Raw genomic sequence first — 27,952 nt, 5'->3', positions numbered from 1 at the left:
AAAGATTCAAAGCGGTTGTTTTAAAGGTTCTCTTTGTAAGAAAAGTTTATTTTTTGAGTCTCGTTCCAAATTCCTGAAGTACTGAGGCTCATCAAATATCGAGGCTTCTGGATTGTTGGTCGCCATCCAAAAGCATCATTTTGCCAAGTTGAAAAAGTTGAAAAGTGTCAGTTTTTGAATAAGAGCTGGGAATAAGACTCATTTAAGATGCTGCAGAGAATTTATATATCTGACACTAAATAAAGTGCTTTCCAAGACTTACATCTGAACTGCAGTAGGTAGAGTGAGGAAGGAGAGCATTCCAAGGCCAGCGTCCACGGTCTCTTCTCGAGAGACATTCATCCCCCACGGCATGCCTCCCGTGGCTCCTTTTATCACAACGTTCAGATCAGGATTGGCAAAGAACACGTGGACTGTCTCCATAATCTCTTCCGTGGTCGGAGAGACGGAGATGGCTCTGAACATGGCGGGGTAGTCAATGTAGAACAGGTCTACGAAGTCATCCATGGGGCTCCTCATTGGCATGATTGGGGCTTCGCGTCTGTGTCTGCTTCTCATCGTATGGTTACCGCCCATCATTTCCTGCATACTCAGATGGTCCATGGGGCTCAGGAGACCACTGGTGCTTACCAACTGCCTCAGCATTGCAAGTGTGTTTCCAGTCAAGTCTTCAAACAGCTCCATGCTTTCTCCCATGTCCACACCCATCTGGGACAATAAAGACAACAGAGGCCTGAGGATGTCGAAGACTTTGGGCAGAGCCTGAGTCAGCAGGTCCAGACCAGACGCTTGCGTGGTTCCCAACCATTCAGTCACCTGGATCACCCTCTGCACAATTAAGCTTGTGTCACTGGATGCCAGAAACTCCTCCAAGGCTTCGTAAACCATAGTCTCACTGTCAAGTATCTCCATGTGCATCATCAGTTTGACAGCTTCCCTCATCATGCCAGTAACAGATGTTTCATCAAGTCCAGAAAAGTTTCCCCACATCACGGACAACATGTTGTTCAAGGTGATGTTCGCAGAGGAGAGGTAAATCATTGCTGCTTCCTCAAAGAGCTTCTGGGGTAAAACGCTGTCTTCAGTGAGATCGTAGTTTTTCAGGATGTGACCCAGTGCTTTCTCCACAGCTTTAATGTGCCGTTCTAGGAACGGGGCCACGTCGAGCAGCTCATCTGTGAGCATTCTCAGGGATAACAAACTGAGGAAAAAAAATAAATGTCAAGTTAATTCCACAGATATAGCCTTCTCGAACAGAGTAAGGACTAATTCTCAACAGATTCTTTCATGCAATGCAAACGAGAGCTGTAATGATCGTTGATCGATCAGTCAGTTGATCGAGAGAAGCTTAGCTGCTTTGACAGTTATCACAGTTATCATTTTTTAAAGCAAAGTTAAACATTTGCTGGTTCCAGCTGCTTAAATATAAATATTTGCTGCTTTTCCTTTGTGACAATAGGTGAGTTTTTGGCTTTTGGACCTTGGATGGACAAATCTGGGAAATAGTGATGAGCCCCTTTCACTGTTTGTTGACTAGGTCGACTTTGTGTTTGACAATCACATTTGAAGGATCATTGCAAAAATGTGTATATATCACCTGATATATCAGTATCAGAATTTCTTCCTCCCTAATATCGCTATCTGCATCAAGTATCAACCAGGCTCTAACACTTAGTTGTATCCCAGATGCAAACCATGTTTTTGATTCATTTCCTCAATACACTGATTCCACAGAAGTCTAATTTCTCTCATTTAAGTGGTAGTCTTATTTCTTCATCATCTTCCCTCACACTCTCTTGCACAGTTTTCCCATTTTTTTCTTCCATAATAGACTCTTGAGTCTTTCCACTGCGATCAATGATCTATAACTCATGTAATCAGACCTGATTGATTCCTAGCGATATGCAGAATGTGATCCTTATCACCATGCGCGGCCCATTATTGCAGCTGGCATATAAAGGGGAATCAATTTTAAGAGGATGTCTCGGCTAGCTGAATCACAGTTAAGTTATCAGAGCAGGCCTGCCTGTTTTCAGGGAGCACTCGCAAGAAAATCATCAAGTTGAAATGCAAATGTGATCACTCCAACTCATTGTGTAATTATGCATGAGTCAAATTGGACCCTGCTGGTGCGTTGGGGATAATGTTGTATCGACAAATGAAGTGAAGAGGTCATCTACAGGTGAGGATGGGTCGGTGTAGTGATGCCATTAGATGAAAAGTAAAGAACATTTCTCCAGATAACATTCTGATAAATACAATGAGACTTTGATGTTCAGTGGGTTTTGTTTTTTGATATGCTCGTACTGCACTGTCCTCATATCCTGTGGCTTCAGTGTGGCCTGGTCTGTCTGATCTACTGAGACTCCCCTACTTTGGAAAAAAAAAAAAAACAATTTGGGAACAAAAATATTGTATGGTGGATTTCTCCTTATGTGACTTTTGAAAGTTACATAGAAGCTGTTGCTTCTGACACAATAAACTGATGTTTTGGCTTTTTTTAAACATATAAGATTGTTAATTTCATGTCATGCATCAGCAATAGCCACTTAATAGTTTACTGCTTTTTCACTCCTTGTATTTAAATTTTTTTTACAACTGCGTGTCATTTTAAGCATCTTAAATCTTGACAAGGGCACGTTGTGTTAGCGATGACATAATCTGACTGTAGCTGTAAATAGTCACCTGTATTGCAGCTGCATGGCCTGGAGCTGTTTGAGCCAGTGATGCTGTGTCTCATAGTTCAGAGGCTGGCCTGTTAGTTTAGAGAGCTGGCTGAAGAAACCCATGACAAGCTGCTCCATCATGTGTGTGCGGTTAACGTTGACTTGGTAGAGAGACCGTACGGTCTTGACAATCGTTGCAGCTGTGGCGTTCACAGTCATTGGTCCCCCACCCATATGCTGTAACGACACCATAGAGCAGAGATGGATTGTTAGCAAAGTGGCAGCTTTCTCTGTGTGTCAACACTGCCACCAAGTGGTGAAACTGATAATTGCACTTTGACTCACACTCATGTTCATGTGAGCGTAGACACGCTGAGATGCACCGTAGGCCTCAAGAAGAGGATGCAGGCTGACGCTGCACCACATAGCCATGGCGTCTTGGTTTAAACCCGCTGCCTCTCTTACTGGCTCCCATATTTGGAGAACTCCACCGCACGTCAATGTGCCATTACCCTGGAGGGTAAAAAAGTTCACTGATTGTGTTTCACGTGCATTGTTCAGAGGGAAACCAGTTCAGTTAGCGAGACAGAGCTGGAAATAGCACAAAAGCGTCTGTGAGACAAAAGGCAGTAGCACGAAGGAAACAACATAATGTCTGCGTTCGTGCAGTTCACAGAGAGGAAAACAAAGGGCAGAAGTGTCACACAGGTATCATGGTTTCTCGCAGACTTACATATAAGATATGCACCTGCACATACTCTACATGCATATGCACACACACACACTGTACGGGTGTAAAAAGTGTCATCTACAGTTGACACTTCTGCCACAGCAGGCATCTCTGACAGGTTGTGACAAGGTTCCCTCCAAGACACACACATGGCAAAGAATAGCACTTTAATAGAGTTTCTGCTACACTATTCAGGATACTCCCACCGTGGCATGGATTAGGGTCCATCTGATACTGGCTACTGTCAACACATCAGACGCTGATAACACTAAAGCTTGACTGTGGCTTCATATTTAAAGTACTGAACTCCTGCTTTGCTTTCAAACACTGATTTATTATTTTGTTCCATGTTTTCCTTTCTGATGGTTAGTTTGGGACGAACTGGTTAGAATGCTGTAATCTACATATAAGAAAAATATGTTTTTCTCAGCAGTGGTGTCAATCTTCTTTAACTGTTAGTACGAAAGCGAGCAGGCATCTTTTCCAAAATGTCAATCAATCCTTCAGATAGAATGAAAAACATACCAACTCAATACATCAACCCTGTGGTATTTATTCTACATTTACAAAAAAAAAGCATAAAAATATTTTTTTTGTTGACACTCCGTGACACACTCTTGACACAGGAGGTGATTATTAAACTTTACAGTCATTTCCAGTGTTGGGGTAACTTGTTACTTGTTGTTGTCCATTAGAGTACCAACATTTTTTTTGTTGTACACACATTAGTTCAGCAATTTAAGTACTTCATTATTTAGTTCCAGATTGCATTATTCTCCTCAGTAGGTAACGTAGTAAAGTCACATATTACTCTTCAAATTGCAGTAATCTTGAAACGTAATGTGTTACTTTTAAAAGTAACGTTACCCAACACTGGTCATTTCTGACGCAATGCTTAGTGGTGGTATCACTTTTTATTGCTTTGAAAATTGTTTCTAATATTTCTGATTATGATTCCCTATCACGTGTCAATAGGGGTGAACAAAAAATTTGAAACAATTTTCAATACACTGCATTTTTTGCACACCAAAGTACATATCGACGCTGATTTATCTGTGACAGGTCTGTAATGGCAGATAATATCAGCCTACCGAAGTACAAATAATAGATTATATTGAGGATCAGACGGTCTTCTATCAGTTATCAAATCAGCTTATTGCGACTTACTGTTGGATGAGGCATGAATAATTTAAAGAGACTGTTCGCCCGAAAAACGAGAATACATATTTTCCCCCCACCCTTTAGTGTGATTTAGTTTCATTACATCCGAGAGAAGGCAGACATCTCAAGGGGCAACATCTCCAAATTTGACAACTCAGACCAAAATATATAAGATGGATAAATAGCAGTACAGACAAAAGGGGAAAGAAATCAGTGAACTGTCCCTTTAAGTAAGAAACCTTAGCCATCATCAGCTTTCAGCTACATTCTGTTAATGTCATTCAGAGGATGTCGTACCCACATGCTATTTATGACATGAGGACGATGCCTGTCAATAGCCTTGTTGAGGGATAAATAAGCTTGCAAATGAGCATGTATGCAGGTGGAACAGACAGATTCCAGACGCACAAAGACACAAAACACACACCCATCGTGCCCTTACATCAGAGATAGAAGAAGACAGATAGGTATTGTTTTTTGTAAAAATGCATGAGTTCTAGTGCAGAGATACAGTAGCCCTCCTCTCCACACCCCTCCCTCTGTCTCTCTGTCACACGCAAAAGACAGTGAAGAGTGGAGGGAGGACAGTCTAACCTGCTCAGCTGCCTGCAAGGTGCGTTCAACGGCCCGCTGCATTCTTTCCAAGACCTCAGTCAAGTTGAAACGACTGCTGTTCACAGCCTGCGCCATTTCTGTCATCAGGGTTGCCAGTGGCATCTGAAGGCTGAGTATCAACTCTGGGTGGGAGAGAAGACAGAGGATTTGACCAATATGGAGAGATTCGCAAATAATGACTTGTATACATGTTGATAAAAGCAGCAAATACACGAGGAAAATGGTAACATGTGGTTTCGCCTTATGAAATGCCAATAAAGACACTCTTGAGTAGCTATTTCAGGTATTTTTAGGGTGTGTCATGGTGTGACAAAGCCATTTCTAAAGTAGACAACACTAAACATAAGAAGTAATTCCTCCTTCAGTCAGTAGCTTCTTTTACATGGACAACATTTCAGTATTCCGACTAAAGATTTCAGATCAACTGCTTATCTGTGATGAGTTAAATGGGATCTGGTGTTCACGTGCAAATACTAATTTAAATCAGAAGAGCAGAATGACATAGGCAAAAGCGATGTCACATCCTGCATTTCTCTTCCTCATCTGATATTTCATCTCTTCTTCTCTTTTGATCAGCTCCCTGTCCTGAAGATGGATATCTATCGATGTCACGATGCATTTGCGTCAAGATGTTGGGTGTGCACAGAAAGGTGTTCGGTCTGGGCTTGTTCATTCCTAATTTGAGGCGTTTATGTGGCACATTTTTATTCTTTGTGTGCTTTTTATATTGATTACAATCTGAACATTAGACAATCTGTTCACGCAGCTACTGACTCTTTCCTTCTAGCTGCGTGTCCTTGTCCTGGCTTCATAAATGTAAGACGGTAGCTGTTTCGTCGTGTTCTTACCGGTCATTGCTTGCGTGTTCTTCACCTCACTTCCTATGACTTTTTCAAACACTGGGGTAACAGCTGTGACACTATTCCAAAGCTCTGTCCCTCTGATGGTTGACAGTAGGGTTTCTAGTATCTTTTCAAGTCTGTGACAGAACACATGGCATTTTGTTTAGAGTAATCACAGGAGCAAATAAATAGCAGTCTTCATGATAAAATAAATAAATAAACTTTACCATCATCTCATATAGCTTTGGAAGTTTTGCAATTCAGCATTAAGGTCTAATGAGCACTGACTAATGATGTGTTTGATCTGGTTTTTATTAAAAATGGTAAGTAGACTTACTTCTCCCATGTGTCCTGGTCTGCCTCCCCAGTCATCAGCTGCTCCAGGACTGGAGCAAGATGAGCAAAGCCCTCCAGAGATGGAGCAGTCGTATGTGAGCCCGAGCCTCCCATGATAAGTGGCCAAAGCATGCTCAAGAGTTTGCTCATCTGACAATTAAAGAATAGGCAAACAAGGTGAAAAAAATGGTGTGGCAGTGTTTGCAGCTTTGAGAGGAAGAAGTAAGAAGTATGTTTAATAAGCCTTGTTTTTTTAAGCGGGCACAAAATGGCCACCTGGCCTCTGACTGTCTGTAGAAGCAGGTATAAAGCAAATGCTGGCATAGGCAACATGGAGGGAGATTCACATTCAAAATACAGGACACGCAGCTTTTATAAATGGTAAGATAATTGTATGATTATAAATGATACTGCATTCCAAAACCCCCATGACCAGCCTATCTGACAAGGGTGGTTTATAACAAGGCGTTGGCTGACAGAGAGATTATGCTGAGATGTTTAATCAGCATATTTTGGAATTCCCAATAAACATGATCAAAAAAACAAATGATTATGATCTTCTCATACATGCATAGTGTATTAGGCCTTACCTTGCCTAACATTACGGGCAAATCTTCTGCTGATGCCTTCTCAAAAGTTGCCCAGAGACTCATGCTGCCTGAAATAACAAGAGTAGGATGAGTCAATTTCACTGAGTGAAACTTTGAGTGAAGGATCAGATTCTGACAACTGTCCATAGTAACATTGTGCTATTTTCATCCGCAGCTCTCAGGCTGTCTGACATTAACGCTTGAATAATGAAGTACACAGTGTGATCTCTGCTCCATCAGAGTTCATCAGAATTCAACATGTTGTCCACCTACAGTGACACAGAGATCAGACTTGCCTTGGCCAGAATCCAAGATGAAGTGAGTGATGTTAATGAAGACGGAGATGTAGGCCTGGGCGGTGCTGTTTGGTGGCAGGAGGCTCTTGAGTGTCTCCATCTGATTCAGAATTCTTAAGAAACAAAACACATCAATATTTCACATCTGAACGTGTCTCATGAAAAGGTCATCAAAGCATGGCAGGAATGTGTACAGTCCATCTTTGTGTTTGGTTTAAATGATCCATCTGGACCAGAAGTTGTTCAGTACGGTCACTGGAATGACGACACCTGCTGGTTATCTAGTATGGGACTATTTTCCTGGCATGTAAGATGAATGTAATTTTGTTCCATAAACTAGCTGACAGCAAATAATGGAATTGTGGTCATTTGGTCTATTTAAGTGTTAGAGAAATGGCAGAATTACTCACAACTGATTGACAGTGTCTGGTCCAACAACTGTGGAGGTGGTCTCAAAGTATGTGGTTGCTGCTCTGAGTGCAGGAAGCAGGTATTCAGCAAACATTTCTGGTACCAACTGTTGGATGACTCTTTCGGCCCTCTTCAGGATGTGGAGGGAGATGTTGCGGGATGAGGGAGCACTCATGTCTGGTTGGCCAACGAGTTTCAATAAGTCATCCACAATTGCCTGGATGTCCTTCTGTACCATGAGTGACGGGGGGTCCAAGTCCATGATCTGCATCACACGTTGGACTGCTTCCATGATGGCACCTGAGAGGTGCTGGCCAATCTGTTGGACAGAAATATGTAATGCAGTAAAAGTGTCCTGATTCATATTTGATCAGCACTGTTTAGGTTGACAGTGATCAGTGACGATGCTGACATGTTTAATCAGGGGTTTCTTTTGATGTAATGTATCGTTGAATGCGCAGACCTTATAGAGTATCAAGCCTTACCTTGCTAATAATCAAAGGCCAATTTTCTGCTGATGCATTCTGAAAAGTTGCCCAGGGACTCATGTTGCCTGAAATCACAAGAAATATTGCTCACAAGTGGACGAGTCACTCTTATTGTCAAATACTATGTATAAACATCTGTGTTGTCAAACTTGAAGTGAAGGGTTGTTCTCTGACAGCTGTATACAGTAACATTGTGCCATTTTCATCCGCAGCTCTCAGGCTGTCTGACATTAATGCTTGAATAATGAAGTACACAGTGTGATCTCCGCTCCATCAGAGTTCATCAGAATTCAACATGTTGTCCACCTACAGTGACACAGAGATAAGACTTGCCTTGGCCAGAATCCAAGATGAAGTGAGTGATGTTAATGAAGACGGAGATGTAGGCCTGGGCGGTGCTGTTTGGTGGCAGGAGGCTCTTGAGTGTCTCCATCTGATTCAGAATTCTTAAGAAACAAAACACATCAATATTTCACATCTGAACGTGTCTCATGAAAAGGTCATCAAAGCATGGCAGGAATGTGTACAGTCCATCTTTGTGTTTGGTTTAAATGATCCATCTGGACCAGAAGTTGATCAGTACGGTCACTGGAATGACGACACCTGCTGGTTATCTAGTATGGGACTATTTTCCTGGCATGTAAGATGAATGTAATTTTGTTCCATAAACTAGCTGACAGCAAATAATGGAATTGTGGTCATTTGGTCTATTTAAGTGTTAGAGAAATGGCAGAATTACTCACAACTGATTGACAGTGTCTGGTCCAACGACTGTGGAGGTGGTCTCAAAGTATGTGGTTGCTGCTCTGAGTGCAGGAAGCAGGTATTCAGCAAACATTTCTGGTACCAACTGTTGGATGACTCTTTCGGCCCTCTTCAGGATGTGGAGGGAGATGTTGCGGGATGAGGGAGCACTCATGTCTGGTTGGCCAACGAGTTTCAATAAGTCATCCACAATTGCCTGGATGTCCTTCTGTACCATGAGTGACGGGGGGTCCAAGTCCATGATCTGCATCACACGTTGGACTGCTTCCATGATGGCACCTGAGAGGTGTTGGCCAATCTGTTGGACAGAAATATGTAATGTAGTAAAAGTGTCCGGATTCATATTTGATCAGCACTGTTTAGGTTGACAGTGATCAGTGACGATGCTGACATGTTTAATCAGGGGTTTCTTTTGATGTAATGTATCGTTGAATGCGCAGACCTTATAGAGTATCAAGCCTTACCTTGCTAATAATCAAAGGCCAATTTTCTGCTGATGCATTCTGAAAAGTTGCCCAGGGACTCATGTTGCCTGAAATCACAAGAAATATTGCTCACAAGTGGACGAGTCACTCTTATTGTCAAATACTATGTATAAACATCTGTGTTGTCAAACTTGAAGTGAAGGGTTGTTCTCTGACATCTGTATACAGTAACATTGTGCTATTTTTATCCGCAGCTCTCAGGCTGTCTGACATTAACGCTTGAATAATGAAATACACAGTGTGATCTCCGCTCCATCAGAGTTCATCAGAATTCAACATGTTGTCCACCTACAGTGACACAGAGATCAGACTTGCCTTGGCCAGAATCCAAGATGAAGTGAGTGATGTTAATGAAGACGGAGATGTAGGCCTGGGCGGTGCTGTTTGGTGGCAGGAGGCTCTTGAGTGTCTCCATCTGATTCAGAATTCTTAAGAAACAAAACACATCAATATTTCACATCTGAACATGTCTCATGAAAAGGTCATCAAAGCATGGCAGGAATGTGTACAGTCCATCTTTGTGTTTGGTTTAAATGATCCATCTGGACCAGAAGTTGTTCAGTACGGTCACTGGAATGACGACACCTGCTGGTTATCTAGTATGGGACTATTTTCCTGGCATGTAAGATGAATGTAATTTTGTTCCATAAACTAGCTGACAGCAAATAATGGAATTGTGGTCATTTGGTCTATTTAAGTGTTAGAGAAATGGCAGCATTACTCACAACTGATTGACAGTGTCTGGTCCAACGACTGTGGAGGTGGTCTCAAAGTATGTGGTTGCTGCTCTGAGTGCAGGAAGCAGGTATTCAGCAAACATTTCTGGTACCAACTGTTGGATGACTCTTTCGGCCCTCTTCAGGATGTGGAGGGAGATGTTGCGGGATGAGGGAGCACTCATGTCTGATTGGCCAATGAGTTTCAATAAGTCATCCACAATTGCCTGGATGTCCTTCTGTACCATGAGTGACGGGGGGTCCAAGTCCAGGATCTGCATCACACGTTGGACTGCTTCCATGATGGCACCTGAGAGGTGCTGGCCAATCTGTTGGACAGAAATATGTAATGCAGTAAAAGTGTCATGATTCATATTTGATCAGTACTGTCTAGGTTGACAGTGATCAGTGACGATGCTGACATGTTTAATCAGGGTTTTGTTTTCAATGTAATGTATCGTTTAATGCGCAGACCTTATAGAGTATCAAGCCTTACCTTGCTAATAATCAAAGGCCAATTTTCTGCTGATGCATTCTGAAAAGTTGCCCAGGGACTCATGTTGCCTGAAATCACAAGAAATATTGCTCACAAAGTGGACAATTTACTCTTATTGTCAAATACTGTATTTTAAACATCTCTGTTGTCAAACTTGAAGTGAAGGGTTGTTCTCTGACATCTGTATACAGTAACATTGAGCTATTTTCATCCGCAGCTCTCAGGCTATCTGATATTAACACAGTAATAATGAAGTACACAGTGTGATCTCCGCTCCATCAGAGTTCATCGGAATTCAACATGTTGTCCACCTACAGTGACACAGAGATCAGACTTGCCTTGGCCAGAATCCAAGATAAAGTGAGTGATGTTAATGAAGACGGAGATGTAGGCCTGGGTGGTGCTGTTTGGTGGCAGGAGGCTCTTGAGTGTCTCCATCTGATTCAGAATTCTTAAGAAACAAAACACATCAATATTTCACATCTGAACATAACCTGCTGGTTATCTACTCACTGATGTCCAGTAGTATTAAGGTTTCCTGATTTGTAGTGAATTGCACAAGTCTGTCATCATGGTTGAAAGCATGGCTCGCACATAGTATCCCTCACAAAAACAAGTTAAATTGGATAAGAGTAAATACTACAGATTCCAAACTATAAAAACAATGGGAGATGAGGTTACCACCATTTATTATCCTTTGTTAGCACCAGAAGACCTCATGATTTATGATATGATTTATGATTTGACTGATTATTTTTCATTTAAAAATGATGTGGCCTATCTGTGATGCAAGTATGTCTTCACAGTCAATGGTTACATTTTTTTTTTTTTTTTGGGTATATACTATCATGAACATAAAATATTATGTGCATATTGTTTATCTGACACAGCTAAGCTGTATCCACATTTATTGATGGGTGTTAATTATAATTATTTTTCAACTGCACAACTTACTATGGAAATGTAGTTATTTGGTCTATTGAAGAGTAAGAGAAATAGCAGCATTACTCACAACTGATTCACAGTGTCTGGTCCAACGGCTTCAGAGATGGTCACAAAGTATGTGGTTCCTACTTTGAGTCCAGCAAGAAAGTATGGAGTGACAGGTTCTGGTACCGTCTGTTGGATGATGGGACCAGCCTTCTTGAGGATGCTGAGGGAGATGTTGCGTGATGAGGCAACACTCATGTCCTCTTGAACAATGAGTTCAATTAGGTCCTCTACAACTTCCCGGATGTCCTGCAGTAAAGTGTGTGACGGGGGTTCTGAGACCAGGTTCTGCATTAGACTTTGGACTGCTTCCATGATGCCGTCTAAGAACTGTTCACTCTGTAGACCACCTGGTTGCTCTGCCACAATTAGGGTTTTGCTCAGGGACTGGGTGATATTGCCAATGATGGAGAGGTAAGCCATTTGATCGCCACTGAGGAAATTAACCATCGTCTGCAGCAGGTGCTGGAAGTCTGTCACAGGGGCTGAGATATTCATGGAAGTGTTGCCCCATTGGAGCATGCTAGTGATGATCAAAGGGACATTTGGTTGTTTCATCCACTTCTTTATCAGGCTGAGGTACTGCTTAACTTGGATTTCAGTGATATTCAGAATGGTTGTATTGCAAATCGGTGTAGGACCATAATTCACAGCCTCTATGTTGACTTTTATGAGGTCAAACTGTCGCCAGAGAATGTTGACAGCCGTCTCACCAATTTTAATGACTCCTGCACCATCTATTGGGTACTGGAGGCTGTTCATGAGGAGCTCGACCTGACTGCTCACGAATAAAGTGAAATCTGTCTGTGCCAGCTGTAATGCCACTTGCATTTGTGTCAGGGAGAGAAAGTCATTGAGGAGCTCTGAGACTGAGCTGGTACTGGTGATATTTGCCAGCCTTGTCAAGTAGAAATTTATAATCTGCAGATAGACTTTCTGAGCATGTGTGGGGTTCATCATCAAGGTTGTGTTCAAATTGCTAAATGGTTCTGGGTTGGCAGCTAGTTGTATCAGACCCTCCAGCACTTTGATTTCAGTCATGATCTCCGGTGTGTTCAGGTGGACCATCTGCAGGCTCTTCTTGACATTGGCCAGGGTGCTGTTCAGGGTGTGTACGACAGCCATTTGAGGATCAGAGTTGAAGTTAACCATGAGGACATCGCTGATAGTGTTATTGGCAATTACCGGGACGAGGGAGAGGATGGCTGTTGCATTACGTAGAGCAGGTACGTTTGTCAGGAAGCCGCTGACTCCATTTATCAATCTCTGAACACACTGTGCTGTCATAAGTGGGTTGTGCTGTGGTTCAAAACACTGGCGAGCATTGATAATCGCCATTATATTCATCATCAGGTCGTTTATGTTGGCAGCTCCAGCTAGTTCAGCAATTTGGTCAAGCTCCTCAAGGGTCAGGTTGGACTGTCTTAGAGCATTCTGGACATCAGATACAGTGATGTTTGGTCTAGCCATGAGCAGTCTGATGAAATGAAGAGTCTGTTTGAATGTTTTCACATACGCTGCATCATTTGGTGGCAGGAGGAGTGAGAAGAACAGTGATGTAAGTTCTTCATACTGACGTCCAACTAGAATAGAGTTGGTCACAGCTAATTTGATGGTGACATTAACATCAGCTGAAAGCATCAAGTCTGAGATCTGATCAAGGAAGGTGAAGATTTCTGAGATTCCAGCCAGACAGTTTTCACCTGCTGCACATGTGGCTATGTGATGCTGCAGAGCTTTAAAATCTTTAAGAAAGCGCTTAGCATCCTGTTGGACCTCAGGTGGTAGGAATGCCACAAATTTCTCTGTCACAATGTCCTGGGCAGCATCTGGTCCAGCCTGAGTCAGGTTCATGAGCACCTCTGGGTTGAGGAGGTTGAGAAAGTCCTTGGAAACCCCATGGAGGTCAGAGACATTTGCCCCAAGTTCCCCAGTTGGTAATGTGAGATGTTGGATTTTCCGCAACCGATACAGAGACTTCACAAATTCTTGAAGCTGGCGTGTGTACCCAAGAATGATGTTAGTTGCGTCACCGTTTGGAGAATCCATCACTTTTTTTAGTAGCTCCATGGCACTAAGGATGGCCTCTACAATGCCTGCTGAGGTCTGGTTGGTGAAAGGCTTTATGGCTTCTCTGAAACGGGCGATATCGTCAGGGTGGAAGTAGTTCGAATAGGTAAGCAGACTGTGTCCCATGATGTTGGAGAGAGACATGGTGAGGTTACCCTCTAAGGAGAGGAAATGCATTATCAACCGTTCCAGATCAGGCATTGTTGGGTCTGTCTCACTGAAGGTGAAAATGTGTTGGTTGAGCCTGCCAAGCTTTGAAGCCACCTCAATTACTGTGGACACATTGAGGGGACCATCACTGGTGAACAGAGGCAGCAGTGGAGCCAGACCTGTGGACTGTAACAGGTTACCAATCAAAGGAAGCATGACGTCAGGGTTAGAGATGTTTTGGTTGGAAAGTCTGGAGATGGTCAGAACAACTCCATCGAGGTTATTCATAAGGTTGATCATGTAGGCAGAGAGCGCATCTCCGCCTTGGATTCCTTGCTTCAAGTACGATCCGACCAGATGTTTATAGACATCACCATATACGTGCTGCAACAGATTCACACTTCCTTTGAGACAGCTACAGAGAAAAAAGGAGAGAGGATGAGAATATGGCAGAATTCTGTACAAAGTCAATGAAGCATTTACAACAATAACTAAAAGCTTTTTTCTACGCTATGTTCTGAATCTGTGCACAGAGGCTGCCTCTTTAACCATCCAAATCACTAACAGTAACAATCATTGCATGTTAATCAATAAAATAAGACATAGTTTGACATTTTGGTGAATGCACTTTGTTCATTTGCTGAGAGTTAGATGAAAATATTGATACCACCTTTGTATCAATCCATTTCCAGCAACCAGTTAGCTTAGCTCAGCTTAGCATAAAGATTGAAATATGGTCAAATAGCCCCTTGGTAAATAATCTGCCAACCTTTAAAGTGGACTAATGTAACATGCTCTGCTCTGACAATTGGTGCTTTTATGATAATGAAGATGTGGGGAAGTAGTTCTTGGCCAGGTGCAGCATAGATATCAATGATATCTATGCTGCACCATCAATAATGGTGACTTGCTGAAGTTGTCATTTTGATTGCCATGAACAAAGCTATAGAACGACAGCGATCAACAACTTCGATTAAGCAGTAAGCGTTTCCATTACATTGTACCTAATAGTATATGTTTAAAAAAATGTATCTCTCATCTACTCTACAGGCACGTATGGAAAGTGATGCCAGCCTCCCTCTTGTACAGCAATTAGGTGCTGCAGGCACAGCCGACAACCATAGGTGTTGCCCATAGGTGACAACTGTAAACAATACCTAGGTGAGACAGCGGCCTGTTATCCCATGAGTCATGATGTAATGTCACATGTGGTGTTCTATATCTATAGGGCGCAGTGACTCCTTGAGTGTTGTCGGCAACCAAGAAGTCATCCGACATGCAGCTTTATAGCTAGTTAACCAGCTGCTCTTCTCATCTAACTCTCAGCAAGAAAGCCAACCAGCATGTTTCTCTTATCATGTATTTAACATCTTATCAACAATTCAGAGTCAACAGGGCAGAAAATTCAGTTCCAGATGATATACAATAAGTTAAATAGGATTTCATTTATTCAGACTGTGAGGCTCTGTCACTTACTTCAGCAGAACGTCTTGGTTGGGTGACATCAGGGCCTGAGTCGCTGCTTGAACAAACACCGACCAGTCCAAACCAGTATCACACTGAACTGCTAAGTTGGAGATGTTAACAGAACCTAAAGGGAAAGGCAAATACATTACATACATAATCTGGCGTTAGTCACAGTCACAGAGAAGAGAAGAGAAGAGAAGAGAAGAGAAGAGAAGAGAAGAGAAGAGAAGAGAAGAGAAGAGAAGAGAAGGACTCACAGTTTGCTGGCTGAACTGTGACACCGGGCCTGTAGTTCAAAATCCAGTAAGCCATGTGGAAATAGTCTTTTACAACAGGCCACAGTGGACTCTTTTCTATGTTGTTTCCGAAACCCACCATGGACAGGAAAGCACTGCACACAAAGCAAAAGCAAAAGCACAACACTGTTCAGAGAATTACATGATTGACAGCATGAAATGAGACATATTATCTAACAACACAATCCTCCTATTCACCTTATTTTTTTTCTCCTTCCACTGAATTCACTAACATTAGCCATGTGTGATGTTTGTCTAACTACAGACTTTAAAACTGGACATTGCAAAATATCAATATTTAAGAAAGATATGACAGCCTGTCATCAATCATCTGTGGTACTGTTAGAGCTCTGGAATGAAACCCCGCAGGTGTACAATCAGCACTTTCTTAAGACCTGTGTTGAAGAGTCCCAGTGATGTCATGGGTGCTGTTGTCTGGCATCCAGTTCATCCAGTGCGCCTCACCCAGCTCTGTGGACACTTTTTCCATAAGCCTGGCAAACTGAAGGCTCTTATTGTACAACTTATGCCATTCAGACAGAATCATGGGAGGTGTTACGCTGTAGTTTGCTTTGACCAGGATGGTGTCGTACACTTCTTGAACCTGTGGAAAGATAATATGATACGATTTTAATAAAGCACACCTTATTTTAATGAAAAATGTGTTGTGTTTTTATGTTTATAGAACATAATGAGCATAGATGAGGGTTTTAAAGCCACTTAAAATCTAAGAATCGTCTGGTTTAATTTCTGATCATGAGAAGGAAATACGTAAACCAGTTTTGATAGAAATATTTTTCCGTAAGTTTTTCTTTGTGAAGGATTCGTTGCTGTGGAGTTTGGTTTTGACTGTACATTTAGACAATTCAATCCTAAAATTAAATTAAAAAAAGATCTAAAACAATAAAGAAAAGTAGATAGTATAGCTTTAAAGTTGAAGGAGGAATAACCTTTACCTTCTGAGCCACTGGCATCCAGTCCATCACCAGTGCATCCTGAAGAGAGGTGCTGTTCTGGCAGATCATTGATCTCCACACCTCGATACTAACGCTGCTTGTGTTGAGGAGCCACTCGAAGGGACCCAAGACACCCCCGCAGGTTAAATTCCCAGATGTCAGACTCTAGCAAAACAAGAGCAAAAAGCTGCAACTGATGAGTGTTTTTCTACATTTAGGACCATAATCACTAACCTCATACACATCATCCCCTGAAGCCAAGGTAATTCATAAATGTTAATGAGTTTATTTTGTTTATTTTAACAATTTACACACCAAATTTCACAGTTGAGAAAGTTATAACCTCCCAGCCACTGTTCACTTACAGTCATAAAATCAGGCAGATTTCAAACAAATCCTGGTTTAACCAAAATTGAGTTATTTGGAAAGGAAACTACAGCTTAGCATGCTAGCACTGCAGCTAACACATATTTTCATGATCCATTAATTTGTGGATCATTCTTGGGATTAAGCCATTAGCTGTTTGGTCCATAAAACATCTGAAAATGTGTCTTTTTTGATGTTTTGTTTATTTACCTTTTACTTAATTAATGTTGTTGTGTGTACGTCTATAATTCTGTTCTCTTTAGGTTATTTACCTTGGTTATATGTCAATATGGTGTTTCACACTTTGAAAAAACAAGGTTAAAAAAATGGCAAAAATGTCTTTTGTCCACAGTCCAAAAGTTTTCAGTTTCACCAGCATATGGTAATATATCATATCCTAAAAAAAAGATATTCACATTTGTGAAGCAGACAGACAAATAAGTCAGTTACTTACAATATGCTTTTTTACTTATAAAAAGGATATGAAATGATAAATCGATTGTCAAAAACCTAACTCTAACCCTAACAGCTGACAACTTACTGACAAATTAACCAAGGAGTGAAACTGTCTTAACCTGTCATTGGACCCGCCTTGCTTTTTCAGTTGTACAAACATGAACTCCTACCCACATCTAAGCAATGGCACAGGTGATTAAGCTGGTATGAGAACTGTCGTTGGAATGATCGCTGAAACTACACACATCAAGTCAGATCAGATCAGGGTTCGAAGTGAGCACAATTGTCTTTTACTATATTCATATCCAAAGGCTTATTATAATCAGCTGAAACAATGTAAGCATACCTTCATTATGACTTCCATCACACTCTCCAGGACTCGACCGGTCCAAGCGCTCGCCTCAGACTGATTTGTCAGCAACGTGAAGTAAGTCCCTTGGAGTTGATCGGCATCTTCAAGGACGTTTGTCATCATTCCTGAAAACAAGGAGTGTTGATAACAAATACACAAGATCAGTCGACCTAAGTCACATTTACTGATATGCTGTAAAACCAAAGTGCATTTTTGACACATTTTTGACACTTTATGTGTCCACTTCCCGCATGGTAACTCCGCTAGCCCTACGTTGCTTCCACTCTTTCTATGTGTCATCAGTCCCCTGAGAAAGGGTGTAAACTTGTTCCATTCAATGGACAACAATATGTCAAGATCAGTTGACCACCGTCCCATTTATTGATATGCTACAAAGCAAAAGCACAATGCTGCTTAAGAAGCTTAACAATGTCGAGTTACACACTTGACTTCCATTTGTTTTGTATAAAATATCCCAGGAGGTTGTTTCCTATGAAGTATTGAAGATTTGATATAGATATAGAATCTAAAATCTAAATATAGATATAGATATAGATATAGATATAGATATATGGTGATATATCTATCTATCTATATGTCCATTTCATGCGTGGTAACTCCTCTACTCCTGTCTATCTGTCATCTGTCCCCTGAGAAAGGGTGTGATTTTATTCCATTCAGTGGACAACAATAGTGACTGTGGCAGCATATGACAAAAAAACAGATCATATCCTGCAGAGAACACAATATGTCCTGTGAATGTGTTAACTTTTAGATTTGGTCTTTTTCTGTGTCATTGGGAGAACTGATAGATCTTCAGTTCTCTATCAAAAGTTTCTGAAAAATGACATGTTAGCTGGAATGAACCTCACCTACGCTTGTGTAGAAGATCTTTTCAAAATTGTCATTAAAGGTGTCATTATGTTGAAAGTGTCACTGTAATGATACATTTCAAGGGTTTTCTCCCTCACTGTGAGTGGGACATTAGGCAGTCTTACCTTCAACAGTATCAAAGGTCAGTGATGCCGACTGCATGGACAGAAAGCTGGTCCTGAGGATGCACTGGACGACCATGTCCACCTCAGGTACCATTTTTATCACCTCCAACGTCACTTGACCGACATGCAAAAACCTGCCACGACAAAGTACAATTACAGTGGATACTTTCTGTGAAAGGATCATTTATCATTTCTAAAAAGTTATTTCAGAGGTGTAGAAAGACAAACACAAGATTCTTTCCGATTCGTTCTATCCCAAAAAATCTGAATGCGCTGGAAAACTGTACGAGATATAAAGGATCGGTTCAACAATACTACCAACTGAGCTAATATAGAAAAAAATATATCCCTGCCTACACATATTCATTTCCTAAAAACTAAAAACTCCAATTTGCTTTATAGTTTTTTCAGTCTTCATAAATGCGTAGCCTGCAATGGGTTTGCTTGTCTCCACTTGTTCGTGGAGAACAACCTGTACTTACAGATCCTCTTCAGTGTTTTGGGGTTGTGTATCCACGCTACGTGTGGTCTTTGTCATGTTGGAGCCTCCCTGTCCTCCTGGGGATGGAGCTCCCATCAGACTGTGCAGTAGCCCTTTGGCGAAGGACAGATCACGATGAGCAACATCCTTACTCCACGCCAGGAGAGCCTGGGAACAATATAGTTCAGATGAGGGAGGACAAGGAGGGAGGATACATTTTCTGGGTTAGATTTGTAATATTAACGCATGTTAGGTAAATTCAACCTGCAATAAATAAGATAATAATAAGAAGACAAAAATAAGCTGAATAAATGACACTTTATCATGCCAATGTGAACATAATACTGTCTATACCTAATCTTTTGTCAAGCAGTTTGCAAGAAATTACCCTGTAAAAATTTTTTTTTTGCAGAGTTGGTCTGCAATTTATCATCTTAAACTGGAAAAACCTGTGATTTATATATGATACATACAAGATTTTTTTTGCCAAAAAACATAAAAACCCTGTGCTATTTACTATATTTTGTCATGAAGTAATATCGTTCTATGTTCTTTTAATGCTAAAATTTAAAGGCCACTATTAAACTCATTTTCAGGTTAATACTTTTATTTTTGGTGCTTACTAGTTAACATTTACACGCTTTAAAATCTAAAAAATACATAATTTTTCTCATATTGTCAATTGCCGCACTGCTTTTATGCAGCCTCTGTTCTGTTTTGATTCCTAATTTAAGGCCCACCTTCCAAAAAGCCAGGTTTTGTCTGATTGGTCAACTCTTACAAGCCTGAGCACATACCGCCCACTGTATTTCCGCATCAGCTCTGCCTGTTTTTGCGTAATTATGGCCATACTGGGGGCATCGCTGAGGGCGGTTGCTGTATATTTGTGACTTCCCAACCTTACAGAAGTGAAGCCGCAGTTTCTGACTATGTGTGTATTAACGTCGCAGCTAGACCCACTTTATAATGAAAAATGGGACCTCTACACATGCTAGGTAAAGGCTGTTATTGACTTAAATTACTTTGTAAAGGTGTAATCAAGATCAGTGATATGGTAGATTAATACATAACACATGCACATCACTGCTATACGCCAGCATTAGATTGCTAATTGATGTCCAGCTGACTGTTAGAGCAAGCACAAGGCATGATAACAGTATTAGCTAACTGCATCTGATTGGGAATCATCTCATTAAAACACATCTATCACAGTGGTGGCGCTAATTGGATTTCTTTGAGGTGTCTGTTCCCCAGGTGCCACCTGGGATTTGCAGTTGCTTGTTGCCATGGCCAACAGCCTTCTTCTGACCGTAGACTAATCATTCGGTGCACTCTGAATCTAATTACTTCTGACGGTGACACTTGAGGATCCAAATCAGTATAAAAGGACAGAATGACACAGACAAGCAGTATGCGAGAGAACAGAAAAGGGGCAAAACCACCCGCACAAAGTCAGTAGCTGACACTTTTTGATGTCTGGGATTCTCTTCTGTTGATGATGACGACATTCATGTCATTCCAACTTACCTGTCTTGCCACCAGGTCGGGGGAGATCCAGCCCAGAACCATATCCAACGTGCCTGTGCTGCACGCTGCTGTTAGCCATAACGGTTTGCTGCTGTTGTCACACATGTGGCCACGCACCATATCTTTATCTAATGTCAGGGCGATAGCCTAAAGGTGAAGAGAATACAGTGAATATAATAAAAACAATTTTTTATTTTTAGTGTAGATAACACTCTCATATTGACATTAAAGGTGCAATATATAAGAATAAGCCACCTGTTGAATTTCTTCTCCAAACAAATAGGTGGGCAGTGTATCATCGCTAACTGCCACTAAATGTATTCTATACATCCATGAGCGCTGTCAGGTTTTTAGCTTAGACCGACCTGCAGCTTCTCTGACTACTGGGGAGTCTTGGTGTTTACACAGCTTTAGAGCTTAGACCCCTGGAACAAATAAGTTTTCTTATGCTAACCTCATCAAATGTCTCTGCAACACAGTAGACCACTTTGATGCGACATCAAATCTATTCACTGTTCATATTCAGTTGACAATTTCAGTGAATTTTTTTCATTAAACTAAGTTCTTACATGTCCCTTTAAATATGAAGCTGCATCCAGGAAATTCTTAGCTCAGTTTGATAATAAGACTGGAATCAAGGGGAAACAACTAACATAGTGTGGCTCTGTGCAAAGGTAAAAGAAAATCCCCTCTGAAGCTCATTAATCAGCATGTTAGACAAGAAATGTCAATGCACATAACCTCTGCAAAATGATAAATTGTCATTTTAACACTTCACTTTTTAAGGATTAAACCAACAAGGTATAACATGTTAGTAAGTAAACTTTAGAGGTGATAGCACGTGTTTTTTGTTGCTTTTAAACAGAGCTGGGCCAGCTGTTTCCCTCATTAAGCTAAGCTAACAAGTTGTTAGCTCCTGCTACATAGGCATACATAGCAATCAGACATAACACTGATATTGCTTTTCTTAACTCTCTGTAAAACAAGCGAATATGCCTTTTTTCCAAAATGTTAAACCCAGACTGACACACAAATGTGGCACAACAGATTTGTGTGCTGTGCTTGATTTCAACCTCAAAATTTTCAATATGTAATGGAATAATGGGAATGAAAAATATGTATAGAAAGAGAACTTCATCGGATTTGATAGAAACATATTTCAATCATATTCCTTGAACATACTGCACAGACACTGCAAAATGACTTTGGTCAACACGTACCTTGTCCAGTGGTATCTCGACATTTTGTAGAACTTGTTTCACCATTTCACTCACTGAGTCATTCTGCAACGTGACAACGTCTCCAATGGTAATGGACACAGCTAAGCAGAATGAAATCTGATGTTACACCGTGACAGCATATCAGCACAAAACCTGACTGACAACATTTCTCTGTTGTCTCCATAAAATGAACTGCTATGTAAGGTTATTGTTGCACTCTAAGACAGCAGGGCTTCATAACTTTGTTGTGCTACAACAATTTATGAAATGAAACTGTATTATAAAGTTATATTAGGAAATCAGATATTTTAATTATGCATATTTATAAAAAGATTAGTCTCATAATAAATAAAAAGTGCTCAAATTGCTGAATGTTTGAAGCTGACACTACAATTTACCTTTGCCAGGCCAGTTTTGAACATATTGGAGCAGACTGATGCCTCCAACAAGAACTGGCCTCACCATGGAGAGCGAGGCTCCAGCTTCAGGAAAATTGCTCTTGATGACATCTATAGCACTAGACAGAGCACAGGGGGCAAAAACATGTAATGGTCAAAACAAGACAGAACCTGCAGCAAAACACTTGGCAGTACTAATGATGAGACAAACAAACACTTAGTCCTCCTGGTGCTCCTTAAGCCTTAAGCCTCAGATGTTGTTGGGATGCATCCAGGGTTGTACTGGGTGTTTGAAAGTCAATATCAATGCAGTATGTCTAAAAGTCACCGTTCCTGTTTCACACATATTCTTTTAAATGTCAAAATTGTTCAAATCATTATACAAAGCCTTGAATCTCGCAGCCCTTTAAAGCAGGGTGATTCATCTGTATTCTTTAGGGAAACGCAGTATTACCCACGTAAATCAATAACTAATGGCAGAATATGTAAACTGACAAAATATGAAGCAAAATTTAAATTAAAATACCGGTTTTAAAAACTGTTTAAAGGTATATGGGGGGACTCCGCCATAATACTGACAGACAGTTATCAAATATGCAGGATAAAATTATATAATACCACTATACAGGAGTTGGGGGATTACTGTAGGGGCTTCTACCTACAACAGTCATGTGTTTGAGTGCAAAGTACACTGACAAGTAAACATCTTCCTATGTTAAAAACTAAATAATACTAAATAATGTGACTTTTAAAAACAATGTCTAGGAGATCGGGAAAAAACTTGAGCAGATCTCAGTGGCTCCAGCAGTAGAGGCAAACTTCAACTTAAGAAAAAATTACCGTACAAAAAAAACAAAAAACTAACAGTTTACTGTACAAGCCTATTATAAAGAGTGCTCCTGTCTTAGACCATTCACTTGATTCCCTGAGCGTGCAGCTGTGTATGCTCTCCAGAAGTGGATCAGGAATATTATATAATAATATAATTATTATTGATTGTTTTTATTATGATTATAGTCATTTTGACCCCTTATGAGTGACCCACAGTTTGCACTTTGTGTTCAGGCAATGAAGTACAGCTCATCGCCAATGTCTAATATGTACAATCTGAATCATGCTAAGACTGCCATTCTTCTACGGTACCTCCAGTAACTTGGGACCAACAATACTACTGTTAGCCACATTGGCTATTTGCTATGGCCAATGTGGCTATTTACACCCAGGGGTACGAAACCTAACAAAGAAATTTTGCTGCCAAATCCTAACCACACTGCGAACTGAAAACAATACAAGACCTTAAAATCAGCTACATCTAAAAATTATTAGTCAACATTGAATTAACCACAGCTTCATTCTTAAACTACTCCCTACAGTCGATAGCTAGAGTCGCTGTTACAGGTAGGGCAGGACTGGACAGAACAGTCCAGAGAAAAAAAGCGGGGGAGACAGAGGGTGAGGGGTCTGGGTGTAAATAGCTCAATAGCCACATTTTCTCTATTCTCACACAGGTGCACATAAGACACCATCTGAAGACCTTCTAACAGCTGTCCTGAATTCATTTTGCACTGCCCCATCACTCATCATGTACATTACCCCTGTATGCTGGTAAGTAGGACCTCAGTGCTGCGCAGCACTTGGTCAACAGAACCAGAAGAGAAGAGCCGGGGGATGGCGAGCAGCGTGTCCCACAGCGGGGTCTCGTTTTGCAACTGATTGATCACCAACATCGCAAAACCAGCCGCCGTCGCCATCTCATCGGGTTTTGTCAGCATCATCTGGGTCAGGATCTGACAGCCAGAGTTGATTAAGTTCAGAGTTAGCAAAAAAAAAACAAAACAAAAAAAACCCAAAACAGATTTACAGCAAATGTTTCACATAAAAGAGAAATAAAACACACCTCATTGAGGGTTTGGAGCGAGGCCTCGACCACAGTGTTGTTGGACTTGCAGAAGTTGACCACAACAGAGGAGAGTGGGTCTGGTGAAGTTGTGTTTATCATCGGCAGCATCAGAGTGCAGACGGCCCTTTTCACCACACTCACTGACTCCAGCAGTTGCCTCAAGGTCTCCTGCAAGAGATGAACCAGACTGTTAAAGTTCCACATTAAGTGAAGGTCCTCATATTTAAAACATACATTCACACGACATCACTTGTTTTTCTGAGCACAAATGGAGACCGTAAATCACATGTTTACAGTTCAAATCAGGGCTGCAACTGACCACTATTTTCACGATTAATCGATTAGTTGTTTGGTCTTTAAAATGTCTTTAAAAAGGTGAAAATTGTTAAGCAGTGTTTCCCAAAGTTGAATATGACCTGTCTTTAAATGTCTTGTTTTGTCCACAACCTAAAGATATTCAGTTTCCTGCTCAATTAATCGTTGCAGCTTTCGTTTTAACATCAACTGTGTGAATGAACTATTACAGGAAACAATCATTTCTGTGCTCAGAGACGTCATGTCCCATATAAGTAGAGAGTGTTATTCACAAAATACTGCCACATACGATAATGCACATATCTGCATGTGAAGTGTCAGCATTACAAATAGTATAATTAGTGAATTATAATATATTACCAAAAGAGCTCTTACTATCTTGTGACACAACTTACCAACTTAACTTAAAGGTTTAACTTATAATGTTAATTCAGTATGAGTGCAATTGACAGATAGCATTAAGGGATTAAACTGAATTTAAATTGCATTACTTTCAAAATCTTTATCATTTTGTCTTAATTATTTAATCTGTCCCCATCACTACTGTGACACAGTGTCCACTGTACTCAAATATAACGTCTTACCAGGTTCACTACGGAGTCACTAACGAAAGAAGAAATACAATAAAGTCTGCGGTTACACTAACTAATACACAAGACAGTGAACAAGCTCTCTATACGGAGTGACACTTGAAGAAACAGGATTTTCCTCATCTCATCCTCAGCAGGTTTGTTCCTCTCGTTATATCTTAACGCCCACCTGATCTTCAAGGGAAGTGGGAGTGGATCCGTTGGTGAAAGAGACATTACTGGGCCTCCCCTGCTGAGACGGACCTTTAATACAAGACCACAGAAAAGAAAAAAAAGAAGATGAGGACCCCTCTCATGTGTCTGTTTGATACGATGCTAACAGGAGAGAGATTAATTAGCTTAGCACAAAACCTGGTTTTAAGGAACAACAGCTTGCTTCTCTTTGTTTTGAAAGTCAAATAAAAAATCGGATCTACCAAACTACACCTCTACAACTCAACAAATAACACCATATATAAATATATAAATATCTATTTTTTGAATCTGCCCAAAACAAAAAACAGATTTTTGCTTTTCCTTGCAGGCTGTTCCTACTGCTTCCAGCCTTTTTGCTAAGCTATTTGTCACCTAGCGCCAGCGTCATATCGAACAGACAGACATTGAACTTCTGACATAACTTAAAATGTATAACAAATGTGCGACTGAAAATGTGATTTCGCACATAGAAAAAAAGGGTCCATGAATGAGGACAACTTACCCATCATGTTTTTCAAGACCTCCATCAGTGCCGCAAGATCATTGCTCGAGTCCTCTGGGAGATCAAGCCTGAAATCCCCCTTAATCAAGTCTTGTAGCGGGGAATCCCCCGGGGAGTCCGAGCTGTCATACAGAGTCAAAAGGATAAGGCGGGACTCTTAAAAGATATTCAGACCATGAAATTTTAAACATAAGTCTGTCTTCAAGGGTTTTTCGCATAGGGGCTTTTATCCAGCCCTCTGAAAAGCTGAAACGTCTTCAAGGGCGGTCGAGTGGCTGAATATAAGACTCGAAGACCAAGTCGATTTTAGGAAATATTACACTTTTGATTTCATTTGCTCTCATGAGGCTTTGATTATTCGATCGTTCCTCGTCTTAGTTGTTCTTGCTTGAAAATGACAAGTCTCAATGACGGGTCTGAAATTTAACTCAAAACTTCATGTTGTTGTTTTGCATGTTTTTTTTTTTCGAATAAGAACAAGGAACAATGAACAAACTAATGGAGGAGAGGTTGGGCTAAGGGACAAAAACCAAACCAGTTCTCCGAACCAAAGACCAAAAACGAAGGCTTTACCTAGGGCGGCTCGCCTGGAAGATTTGCGGCAACCATCATTCTTCATTCGGTGACAGCGCGTCAACAGAAGCAGAGCCAAACAAAGCAAAGCCATCGCCACAAACATGCAAACTGAAGACAAGTTTCCATCTACAAAGCTGCTTGTCTCCAAAACATTGCGTAACTGGGTGCAGAGGTGTCAGAATCAGACACCTACTGCTTTCAAAATATATATATATATATATATATATATATATATACATATATATTTTATCAGCTTTTTGACTGGAAAGCGAATTAATATGGCCTCATTATTTGTGAGGAGGCAGCAGAGACCTCACCATCACCACAGGGGGATGTCTGTTGTTTGTTCATTTCCATGATCACACTGACTCATCGTCTCGTGTGAAGCTGCTACGCCAAGGTGTGTCCCTCCTTTGTGACCCAAAGGAGTTCTGACGGACTTTCTCTTTTGTTTAATGACTCTATAACGGGCCAACAGAGACATTCCGTATGTCTGAGATAAGGAAGGTAAAACAACAACAAAAACAACAAAAACAGGACAGACGCCATTATACGAGCATCTGTAACATAGGTCAGATAATAGCTCATATACAGTGTGTACTGACGGACAGCAGTACCTTGCACTCCTTGTGGATCTGCGAGACGACCTCGATGCAGACGGGTCCACCAGGCGCGACTTGTTATGACAGGTGCTGTCCGTGTTGCACATGAGCGTCTGCAGGAAAGGGAAGAAGCCGGTGCTGGGGAGGTTTCGTGGTCCCACATAACCTGAAGGAGACGTGACAAAGTTGTTACTGCAGCGAGGACCCTAGGAAACAGCACTACCGTTGGAGAACATGTCCTCAATTATGTAAATTTGCCGATGACACTACTTGAAGTGAGCTTCCCGGTACATTGCAAGTGTAAATACAGGGTTCCCACACTTTCTTAAACTTTCTTGAGACTTGACTTCCCAGGTCCAGTTCCTTCATCAGCTCATCAGGCTTGACACAGATGGTGAGGTAGAATAACTGTTACGATGCTACGAGAGGTTTTATAATTAGAACTAGCAGGTTTTACAGGAACTCGAAGACTCAGGAAGACTATGTGCGTTTTCTAACACAGCACGGCACACTGTGTACGTACTCACAGAGCTCAGCGACTCCTTGTTTTTTCAATAACACCAGCTTGCAACACACAATATGTTGCACCTATAGGCATGACTTTGTCCATGGCGTGAACTTTTATTGATCTGCCGATCCTGCCGACCTTTAACAAGACGCAAATGTCTTTGTTGGGCAGCGAGTCCTGGCACGTTCGCTGTATTATTTCATCTTATTCCCTATAAACCTCACTTTAACCATGCTATTCAGCCTGCTAGCTGCCTGGATTTCAAAAGCTTATCCGTTCCATTCATCAGCTCTTTTTTGCTTGCTTGCGGTAACCTGCATTATTTGACTTTCATCACTCGTGCATGCACGTTCCCAAAGCAGGGAGCACATGAGACGACGGTGACGCAACTGCAGGAGAAACAGTCGCAGACAGCGGAATGTTGTCTGTTTACTACTGTA

At 41.1% G+C, this 27,952-nt stretch overlaps 1 protein-coding gene across 5 annotated transcripts in view; it reads right to left on the bottom strand.

Annotated features, from left to right (window-relative positions):
* Positions 1 to 27,952, bottom strand: part of abca12 (ATP-binding cassette, sub-family A (ABC1), member 12) — an 80,292-nt gene that overhangs the window by 47,760 nt on the left and 4,580 nt on the right. For 2 of the 5 annotated variants that reach the window (XM_037109909.1, XM_037109905.1), the window contains exons 4-36: positions 27,020 to 27,170; positions 25,827 to 25,948; positions 25,299 to 25,372; positions 24,222 to 24,392; positions 23,918 to 24,111; positions 22,325 to 22,443; positions 21,927 to 22,027; positions 20,707 to 20,853; positions 19,181 to 19,347; positions 18,699 to 18,832; positions 17,695 to 17,825; positions 16,527 to 16,691; positions 15,966 to 16,174; positions 15,532 to 15,665; positions 15,284 to 15,398; positions 11,610 to 14,222; positions 10,936 to 11,048; positions 10,598 to 10,665; positions 10,111 to 10,430; positions 9,701 to 9,813; positions 9,365 to 9,432; positions 8,879 to 9,198; positions 8,469 to 8,581; positions 8,133 to 8,200; positions 7,647 to 7,966; positions 7,237 to 7,349; positions 6,941 to 7,008; positions 6,352 to 6,500; positions 6,021 to 6,151; positions 5,152 to 5,294; positions 3,012 to 3,179; positions 2,686 to 2,903; positions 263 to 1,201 (exon numbers count right to left, since the gene is read on the bottom strand). In XM_037109909.1, the coding sequence (XP_036965804.1) occupies positions 263 to 1,201; positions 2,686 to 2,903; positions 3,012 to 3,179; positions 5,152 to 5,294; positions 6,021 to 6,151; positions 6,352 to 6,500; positions 6,941 to 7,008; positions 7,237 to 7,349; positions 7,647 to 7,966; positions 8,133 to 8,200; positions 8,469 to 8,581; positions 8,879 to 9,198; positions 9,365 to 9,432; positions 9,701 to 9,813; positions 10,111 to 10,430; positions 10,598 to 10,665; positions 10,936 to 11,048; positions 11,610 to 14,222; positions 15,284 to 15,398; positions 15,532 to 15,665; positions 15,966 to 16,174; positions 16,527 to 16,691; positions 17,695 to 17,825; positions 18,699 to 18,832; positions 19,181 to 19,347; positions 20,707 to 20,853; positions 21,927 to 22,027; positions 22,325 to 22,443; positions 23,918 to 24,111; positions 24,222 to 24,392; positions 25,299 to 25,372; positions 25,827 to 25,948; positions 27,020 to 27,170 (8,179 nt within the window). Of the gene's footprint in view, positions 1 to 262; positions 1,202 to 2,685; positions 2,904 to 3,011; positions 3,180 to 5,151; positions 5,295 to 6,020; positions 6,152 to 6,351; positions 6,501 to 6,940; positions 7,009 to 7,236; positions 7,350 to 7,646; positions 7,967 to 8,132; positions 8,201 to 8,468; positions 8,582 to 8,878; positions 9,199 to 9,364; positions 9,433 to 9,700; positions 9,814 to 10,110; positions 10,431 to 10,597; positions 10,666 to 10,935; positions 11,049 to 11,609; positions 14,223 to 15,283; positions 15,399 to 15,531; positions 15,666 to 15,965; positions 16,175 to 16,526; positions 16,692 to 17,694; positions 17,826 to 18,698; positions 18,833 to 19,180; positions 19,348 to 20,706; positions 20,854 to 21,926; positions 22,028 to 22,324; positions 22,444 to 23,917; positions 24,112 to 24,221; positions 24,393 to 25,298; positions 25,373 to 25,826; positions 25,949 to 27,019; positions 27,171 to 27,952 lie in introns of those variants that run through there. The other 3 variants (XM_037109907.1, XM_037109908.1, XM_037109910.1) reach the window with 3 other exon arrangements.

This window comes from Acanthopagrus latus, chromosome 9, assembly GCF_904848185.1.
Source record: "Acanthopagrus latus isolate v.2019 chromosome 9, fAcaLat1.1, whole genome shotgun sequence".
Taxonomy (NCBI): Eukaryota; Metazoa; Chordata; class Actinopteri; order Spariformes; family Sparidae; genus Acanthopagrus; species Acanthopagrus latus.
The sequence above is the reverse complement of the archived record's forward strand: the minus strand, read 5'-3'. Positions and strand labels throughout refer to the sequence as shown.